The following is a 9,153-nucleotide window of genomic DNA, read 5'->3' as shown; positions in this document are numbered from 1 at the left end:
TCATTGTTAAATATTTACTAAAGGCAGCAAGTCTGAATGGCAAAAACGCTGTGTGGGTCTAATAGTGCAGGGAAACACTGTAATAATGGGAAGTGGTTGTGCATTAATACAATATTTGCATTTTACCAGAGCATTGCAAATAGATCCCATATGATTGAGCCAAAACCCCTCATATTTTTAGATAGCCTGGAAGGAAAGTTGTAGCTCAGGCTAACACAGAGAAACCGGAGACAGCCAGCATCACCCTGCGACTAGGACGCATGGCAAAATGGAAGTAACAATAGGTTATAATAGACGAAGGGACTTCGCCACTCCCTTTTACAATCTTCCAGTGGAATGAATGGAATATAAATACCAGCCAATGGGAGGCCAGCTCCTGCTGTATATAAAACTGGTGAGGCTGTGGGGGTGAGACTCCACTTCATATAGGTCGCTCTCTGACAGCTTTGGGGTGTAAGAGCAAGAACAAGGGCGGTTTCTGTGGTGCCCGGTAAGTGCTGGGGGACCTGACTGGCAACACTAAAATTGGAGGATGATCTATTTAGCCTGTTTTAGACAGTTTGATTTAAAACCACTATTTCGAGGCAAAAAAAAAAAAAACCACCCAAAATTGTAACCCGAAGGGTCTATATTGTATTGCAGCTAAATGTATTGTGTGTTAGTGCTAGCTACCAAAGGGTCCAGAATGTGTCTTCGGACCCTGAAAAAGGGAGGGGAGGCGTTGCGGGGGGGCTTATAGATAAAGGGAGAGATGGAAACAGATTATAATATGGACGCCCAGAATGCAACCAAGGAAAAACCAATTAAATTCTAACTCGATGCAGGCACTAGAGGGTTTGTTAAACTGGATCGGCTCTAACTTTAAAGCCAGGTTAAGTCGCTATTTAGCAGGGTATTTACATAGATCTTCACCCCCCACTCGGATGACCTGTAGGGAGGCGTTTGTTGCATAATGGCTTGGTGTAGGGGATTGTTTAACCCTGTCCCCAAAGTGGGTGGGCAGTGCTATTGGGATGGGCGAGCTCTCCCCAGCGGGGCTCCCGCAGGGATGGGAGGGTGTCGGGCTCTCCAGAGCTTGTGCTGGGTATTTGGGATCTTTGTCTCCCCCCAGGCTTGGGGAAGCCGGAGGAATTTCTCTTCCCCAGTCCTCACCCTCTCCCCTCCGGCGCTGGCTGATCTGCTGCAGCCGGACGCTCCCTACGGGATTTGGTTGCGGTTGCAGCTGAGTCCCGGCTCCGCGCGGTGGTTCCGAGCTGCGCACAGCGAGCCGGGGGGCTGCATTCCCCACTCTTCTTCTCCCCCGCCCGGTGGGGCGAGGTTGCATCGTCCTTCTGGCCCCGGCGGCTGAGCCTGGAGGGAGGGGCTGCATTGCCTTCCCTCTCCTGGCGGGGGGCGCTTGCATTGCATTGCACCCCTCCCTGCAGGTGCTGGGTCCTGGGGAACGGTTGCCGCGCTTGTCCCACTGCCTCTCAGGCGCGGGCAGGTGCCGCATCACCCTCCTGAGCCGCCTCCCGCCCCGCTTGCCTGGGCCCGGAGGGAGATAACCCGGCCGGGTCGGGAGCGCCGCTGCTCTCCTGGCTGGAAAACCGGGCGCCTGTGCTGCAGCCCCGAGCTCGCGGCTGCGCCCCCTGCCGAGGGCGTGGGTGGCCCGGTGCATTGATCTCGGAGAGCGGCTGCTGGGTGGCCGCTGCCGAGCCCGCAACCTCTGCTGGGGGGCAGGTGTGGGAGCAGCTGGGCCGCGCGGCTCTGCAGCTAACGCGGGTTCCCCCTCCCCGGAAGGGGCCCCGCTCCGGCAGGGCCGGGAAAGAGCTCTCCGCAGGGGGGCTGGCCACTGCCTGAAGCCCCGGATCAGGGAGACCTGGCACTTTTCCCACCGACTTGCTGCAAGTCCCCCCCACCCCGGCTCTGCACCCTCCCCGTGTGTAGAAGGGGGTAGCCCGGCCCCCAGGGTGCCCTTGTTAGGAGGTTGTGGAAGGCGCCTTAGAGACTAGGCGGTTACTGGGCCGCAGGCAGGTGGAGTACATGCCAAGGTGACCTTGCTGCATGCCATGGCGTCCTTCCAGAGCCTGCCTGGAAGGGCGTGCCAAGCACTGAAGGTGAGGTTTCCCCTTTCTTCTCCCCTAGCACCTTGCAGTCAGGCATCAGTCATGCCCTTCTCAAACAGCCACAACCTCCTGAAGAAGAAGTACTCTGCTGCGGATGAGTTCCCAGACCTGAGTGTTCACAACAATTACATGGCCAAGGTGCTGGACCTGGACCTGTACAAGAAGTTGAGGGACAAACAGACTCCCAGTGGATTTACCCTGGATGATGTCATCCAAACTGGGGTTGACAACCCAGGTAAAGGACAGAGCCTCTTGATCCACAACCATCTGTTCTCCCTCATTACAGGAAGTGCGTCTTGATAGCAGCACCAAGGTTCCTAGAGCTGTCAAAATCTCTCAAGCAGTGAGTCCTGGCCCAAAAGCACTGCCCACTAAGAGTTAAAGGTGGCCTTATCCCATTGGGCAATGCAGAGAACACTATAAATGCATGCCCTGTTCTGACAGACCAAACACTCAAATTATGTAACTGCTCTGCTAAATGCTTTGATCTGAAACAAAATCTGACTAAAAGTGTAACTTATCTACAAACACCATGACTAAAAATTTGACATTCTGAGGGCTTACTTGGCTGCTTTGATCTCTCCTATTCCAAACTGGCTATATGAAGTTCTGTGGCACTTCTTTGAAAAAAAGGGGGAGCAGATTTATTAATGTGTTAACATTCCAGTATTTATTTTTACTCTAGCAATATCAAAATGGCCCAACTAAATAATCAGAGACTGCCTCCTGATGAGGAGTACCCGGACCTGAGCGCCCACAACAACCACATGGCCAAGGTGCTAACCCTGGACTTGTACAAGAAACTGAGAGACAGAGTTACACCCAGTGGCTTCACCCTGGATGATGTCATTCAGACTGGGGTTGATAATCCTGGTAAAATGCATTGAGAATATTCTATGTGAACCAGCTGAAATAAGAGATGCATATGGTGACTAAGTTTGTGGAGGTGACTCTTGTGAGCAAACTGCAACAATGCAACTCAATCAGTAGCAGTCTGAACCAAAAATCAAGTTGTCCATGAAGTCCAAGCCCGGCGTATTCTAATGGCTGCAATATCTGAGCTGCCTGAGCATAAAATATCTGATTAAACTATAGCTAGTAAAATTGACTATGAACAAAAATCTTGCCCTGAACTAGATTCACTTGTCCAAACATGGCTTATTGGCAACAGTTATGGGTTTTCAGTAACTTTACATTTCATTAGCTGGATGAAATGTAAAGTGTCTAAGATTTGTCTTCAACTGGTTCTTGTCTTTTGTGTGTGTGTGTGTAGGAATGTGACTAGACCTACCATTATAAGGACAAACTTATCTGGCTAATGCTGTTCTGGGACACAGTTAAACATCACCCAAATCTGGCTCTTGCAATTCTATTACCACTCCAGGCCATCCCTTCATTATGACAGTAGGATGCGTAGCTGGTGATGAAGAATCCTATGACGTGTTTAAGGCACTCTTTGACCCAATTATCAAGGACCGACATGGAGGCTACAAACCAAGTGACCAGCACAAGACTGACTTGAATCCTGATAACCTACAGGTATAGAGTCTTTCATCAGCAGTGGTCAGACATCTGACAAAAGTATAAAAAAGCCTGGGCAAAACTAGTGCAGTTGCTTGTCCCTGTCAGTCAGAATCTGTTCCTGTGACTTGAGTGACCACCTGTTGAATCTGTTGTATTCCTAGCTATTGCTCTCTGGAGTCTGTCTCAGTAAGGACTCTTCTCCACAGGCTGGGTGGAACCACTTTCAAATGACTACAGTACTCCTGTCCTATCTGACCTGAGATACTGCTGTGACTTAAGGCTTGCCTGCACTACCGCACGGGGTCGATCTAAGATACGCAACTTCAGCTACGTGAATAGTGTAGCTGAAGTTGACGTACAGCAGACCCTCACTAGAACGCGTATCTTTATAGCGTGAATTCGGTTATAGTGCGGGACCGCGCATGGATCCCAACTTTAATTACCTTCATTGGAATCCATGGTAACGTGGGATTGCGCATGGATCCAAAACCCCACGTTCTAGCGGGGGTCCGGTGTACTTAGATTTACTTACCACAGTGTCTTCACTGCAGTAAATCTACAGCTGATGCTCTCCCATTGACTCTGCTTGTGCTTCTGTCAACTCCAGTACTCCACCAGAACGAGAAGAGCTCTCAGCAGTCGATTTATCATGTCTATACTAGATGTGATAAATTCTCTCTCTCTCTCTCTCACACACACACACACACACACACAGATTGATCTCTGCCTGCTGATCCGGTGGGTAGGGTAGACCAGCCCTTAGCCCACTCTGCTCTAGTGGAACAGTTACTCCTGTCTCAGCTGTGTGGGCTTCAACATCCACATTTGTACTCAACTTCTGGGGCAGCCCTGTCTCACCCTGGAGGATCCTTAAGGATGACTCTAGGCTGGGTCCTGGTACACAAGTGGATCTTACAAACCACTTGAGCTGTTGCAGTCACTACTATGTCACATCCATTCCCAAGTTTGAGTTCAGGATCTCTCCCTGCCTTTCCAATTGTTTATTCTAGAAATATTAAACTACTGGGAATCCCTAACAACATGTGTGAACTATTTATAGCTGAAGTAGATTTTTAAAGTTGAATGGGAAGACTCTTAACTGTAGCAACCTGAGTTCATAACTCTGTTTGCCACCTACAAGACAAGGTGTCTTGACAAGCATCTAAACACAACAAGGGGCTACATTATTTAGAGCCCACTTCTGCAGGGGAAATAAAACTCTAAACTTGGGCATAGGCAAACACAGATCTAAAATTCTGTTAATGAGTTGATCTTTTCCAACTGTTAGTAGAGGAAAGCAGCTCTAATGTATTAAGAGCACTGACATGAGGATTGTATGCATGCAGTACACTAGTTTATCCACTTAAAAATATGAGATCGTAACATGGTGGCTTTATTGCATTAATGCTAAATCCTACTCAAATATTGAAGGCTTTGGGGTCAAATCATGCTCTGAAACTAATAGGGGCTGTACATAATTCAGGGCAGAATTTGGTGACATGGTTGCACTTCTCAATCTCTTATAGGGTGGTGATGACCTGGACCCCAACTACGTGCTAAGCTCCCGTGTCAGAACTGGTAGGAGCATCCGTGGATTCTGCCTTCCCCCTCATTGTAGCAGAGGAGAGAGACGAGCTATTGAGAAGCTTTCTGTTGAAGGTAAAATGAAAGTTCTGATATTATGGACTGACTTTCAATGTTTGTTAAACTGAGGCTGACAATTGAGGAGGCGGAATATTTTTGCCTACCTCCTCAACTGCAAAAATCTCTCAAATATTAGGGCACCAAATGCAGAACTAGGAATCTGTCAAATTACCACATATGTAACTGGATGACTATCCTAAAACTAGAGCTGCTTTCTCAACTGGAAGTGAATTGGAAGCAAGTAGAGGGCAATTGGATTGTATTAAGTAATGAGATTGTGACCTTGAAGGCTTTGCTGTTTGTGTGGGATAGCAAGTGAGCATGCACTCACCTAGAGCAGGTGTTAGACTTTTCAAATTCAGTGATGTATTGTAACACATGCTCTTAACTGCAGCTCTTGCCACCTAGCTTTCCACTAAGATGACACCGTGGGAGTGGGCTGTGGGTTTCAGTGGGATGTATTTTAGGAGACTGTCTTGTACAGTGGCAATGCTGTCCTCTGTGCTGAGACCACTCTGCTCAGGACTCCTCAATACAGAAAGTAATGTTACTCTAACCTCTAAATGACTGAAGTGGTCTTGCTTATTCATGTACTATTAAAATAGCTTATTCCACTTCTGGCTAGCAATATAGTCCTATTAAATCTAGTTTCATAGCTCATCAGAAAACAAATGCCCTTTAAAGAAATAAAGGCTACAGTAACTCCCAACAATGTACAGCAGCCTGATTGATCGTTCAAAGCTGAAAGAACCAAACACTGCATGGTCCCTTACAGTAAGGGGAGGAAGGAAACAAATCTGATCAGTTCAGAAATGCCACTATGCTTGTGTATCTAGCTGCTCAATTGCTGGGAACCAGGGCTGGCTCCAGGCACCAGCTTGGCAAGCAGGTGCCTGGGGCGGCCACTTCGGAGAGGGGTGGCACGTCCAGCTGTTCGGCGGCAATTCGGCGGACGGTCCCTCACTCCTGCTCGGAGCGAAGGACCTCCCGCTGAATTGCCGCCACAGATCGCGATCGCGGCTTTTTTTTTGTTTGTTTGTTTGGCTGCTTGGGGCGGCCAAAACCCTGGAGCCGGCCCTGCTGGGAACGTATCAAAATACCAGCTAGCATCCTGTTTGTGTACTAAATGTGAATTTTGCTTTCAGCCCTGGCTAGCCTGGAAGGTGACCTTAATGGAAAGTACTATGCTTTGAAAAACATGACTGATGCAGAGCAGCAGCAGCTGATTGATGATCACTTCCTATTTGATAAACCAGTTTCTCCTCTCTTGTTGGCTTCTGGAATGGCACGAGATTGGCCTGATGGCAGAGGTATTTGGTGAGTATATGCAATGGAAACCAGAATCCTTTAAACACCTCTGCAGTGGGTACCACGCAGAAATCTGTGGTCCTGAATGATCTAGCTGAATGAAACAGCAGCTTCTGTACACTAGTATTCACTTGGCAGAAACTTGCATACTGTCTTTGCTTTTGCTCTCACTTAAATTTGAGCTTTAATATCTGCTTCAGTGGGCCACAAGATCAAGCCCATAAAGCTAAAATTTAAAAAGCCCTCAAACTTTAAGTTTACCCTCATTGGCATGTCTGTGGCTCTCTGCCTCTTTACTGGGGATATAAGAATTGCAGAAATAATTCATTTAAGGGAAGCAGGGAGGCAGCTTAAAATCAGTTAATGGTGAACTAGTGGCATTGTCACTATGATGAGTAACTCAACCTAGCCTTTTGGGATTTAAAAACAAACAAACTGCAGTAAAAATGGCTTCACTGAAAACACATTGCAGGAAAAGCAATGCCTTCTGCAGCAATGTCAACCAAGCAAACCTAAAAGGGAACTAGTGCCTGTGTCTTTTTGCTTATGGTAAGGAGAAGACCTGGCCTCTTATGTGGCTCTCTTGCACTGGAAACATCAGGCCTTCCCTTTTCTGTCTAGAAAGCTACGCTTTTCTGTCTAGACAGCTAGCAGTATGTCTTGACACAGGAACAAGTAAAGGGAAGGAGTTAACTTGTCAGACCTCTAACACCCAACCAACTAGTGGAAGAAAAAATGTTCTTGTTCTCCTCTACACTGAAGGTTAAACTCCTGTGAATGTTCCCAGGTCAACAAGAGTCACTAAAAGCTGCTTCCTAGACTCAGTAGAATCCCTCCAGTCTCTCATGCAACAGTGGGATCTTGAACATGTTTGGTTTTGTAGGTCACCTTTCCAAGATAACTCATCACCTGCCTGCAAGAGATACCAACACTAGATAGCTTTGTCGACTGAGCCATGACTCTCAAACCCTTAGTCTCCGATTAAATGGAAGCTTTTAACATTCTATGTAACCTTCATCTTGACAGCTAACTAATTCAATACCCAGCTTGATTGCTGTCGTGGACTAGCTTATCAGTATTGGGTTAAGAATTTTTTTTTATCTGGCAGCAGCAACTAAAATCCAAAGGCAAGGGCAGATGGACCCATAGGTCATCAGGCTTGCAGCATTCTTCCTTCTAAACTGCAGCTTAAAATAAATATCCAAAGTTTTGTTTCTTGAATCTACCCATATGCTGAGTCATTGCTGCATGTAAGGTAACTTAATTGACCTTGACAAGACAGTTAGGTTGCACATCATGTTTCCTTGCATACCATTGATGGTGTGAGATAGTCAAGATGCAGAGTGCTGCCATCTCAGGAATATATGCTAATGTATTTCACCCCTTACACTTCCCAAAAGTGACACTCCATGGAACAAAGGGACTGAATCTTTCTGTCCCTGGGGACTTGAAAAATAATTTAAGACTTGACATGGCATCAAGGTTGAGCAGTAAGATCATAGGAATGGGTACATGCCTAAGCAGGGTGAAGGAGGAGTCAAATAACAATTATTCAGATTTTAAGGGCAGAAAAAGCTGAATTGCTTTGATGATTCAGGAAGGTCTATATACGGAGCTGATTTGACCCTTTAAACCTACAAGAGCAGATACAGTAGATTCAGTTTTAACTCTGAAACTGTCATGTAAGAGTAAATGACGCTGAGACTTTAGTGTCAATCTTCAGTACAACATGAGCTCTTCAGATAAGAGTTGGACTGATTTAGACTTAACCCATTGTACATTTAATCCCTTGGATTGCCACCTGGAAAACTCCACTCCAAATGGAGAAATTAGTTGTTTGGCTTTTGTCTTCTAGGCACAATGACAACAAGACCTTCCTTGTCTGGATCAATGAGGAAGATCACCTTAGAGTTATTTCCATGCAGAAAGGTGGCAACATGAAGGAAGTGTTCACCCGCTTCTGTACTGGGCTAACACAGGTGAAGTTAACATTTGTAACAAGAAGCCTAAAGAGAATTGCTCTTGCCTTAAATGGTGCAGGACTTGATGCACTGCTCAGAGTGCTTACTTAAAACAGGCTCTAAAAATATACTGCCATGTTCTGCTACTGTGTGGCATGGAATCTCAGTGCTAGCACAAATCCTGTATTGTGCTTGTGTAAACATCTGACAATGTAGCTTAGGCATCTGGTAGCATCTTAGTGTATCTTTCCACAAGTAAATTCCAGGGGTGTATGGGCTCAAACACTTACTCTAAGTTATTGTTATGAAGTCTAGAGGAAGGTCCTCTAACATCCTGACTGGCTTCCTCCTCTTAAGTGGGGTTTAATACATAATATGAACTACCACTGCCTACAGACAAATAATGGAACATGTCTTGAGACTCAGTAAATGTGTAGTGGTGCTACACTACATAAAGTACCTTTGCTAAAACACTAGTGTGTGGGGGAAGTAAAACCAGCACTTCCTCCCCATGTCCACCAATGCAAAGAGGAACAAACGCCACTAAATCAAGCCTGACAACACATCACTAAATATCCGCTCTCTTCCCACAAGTCTGTATCAACAGATGG

The 9,153-nt window shown here is 46.5% G+C and overlaps 1 protein-coding gene across 4 annotated transcripts; it reads left to right on the top strand.

Annotated features, from left to right (window-relative positions):
- Positions 1-412: 412 nt before the first annotated feature.
- On the top strand, positions 413-9,092 carry CKB (creatine kinase B). 4 transcript variants are annotated; one of them, XM_026654290.2, is made up of 6 exons: positions 413-490; positions 2,791-2,978; positions 3,490-3,644; positions 5,156-5,288; positions 6,419-6,590; positions 8,437-9,092. In XM_026654290.2, the coding sequence occupies exons 2-6, from the start codon at positions 2,801-2,803 to the stop codon at positions 8,651-8,653; spliced, it is 855 nt and encodes a 284-aa protein (XP_026510075.1). In that variant the 5' UTR covers positions 413-490; positions 2,791-2,800; the 3' UTR covers positions 8,654-9,092. The 4 variants fall into 4 exon arrangements, with proteins under 4 accessions (XP_026510075.1, XP_026510074.1, XP_026510077.1 ...); XM_026654289.2 differs by lacking the exon at positions 2,791-2,978 and adding an exon at positions 2,125-2,340 and having other exon boundaries at positions 8,437-8,668; XM_026654292.2 differs by having other exon boundaries at positions 452-490; positions 2,773-2,978.
- Positions 9,093-9,153: the final 61 nt, after the last annotated feature.

Source organism: Terrapene carolina, unplaced genomic scaffold, assembly GCF_002925995.2.
Source record: "Terrapene carolina triunguis isolate 2854851 unplaced genomic scaffold, T_m_triunguis-2.0 Scaffold189, whole genome shotgun sequence".
Lineage (NCBI taxonomy): Eukaryota > Metazoa > Chordata > Testudines > Emydidae > Terrapene > Terrapene triunguis.
This window is presented reverse-complemented; position numbering and strand designations above follow the sequence as displayed.

Excerpts from the sequence above, each read along its gene's own strand:
- CKB (XM_026654289.2), top strand. The coding sequence starts at position 2,148 with ATGCCCTTCTCAAACAGCCACAACCTCCTGAAGAAGAAGTACTCTGCT. Across the intron at positions 2,341-3,489 it reads AACTGGGGTTGACAACCCAG|GCCATCCCTTCATTATGACA; the intron begins GTAAAGGACAGA and ends TTACCACTCCAG. Across the intron at positions 6,591-8,436 it reads CCTGATGGCAGAGGTATTTG|GCACAATGACAACAAGACCT; the intron begins GTGAGTATATGC and ends TTTGTCTTCTAG.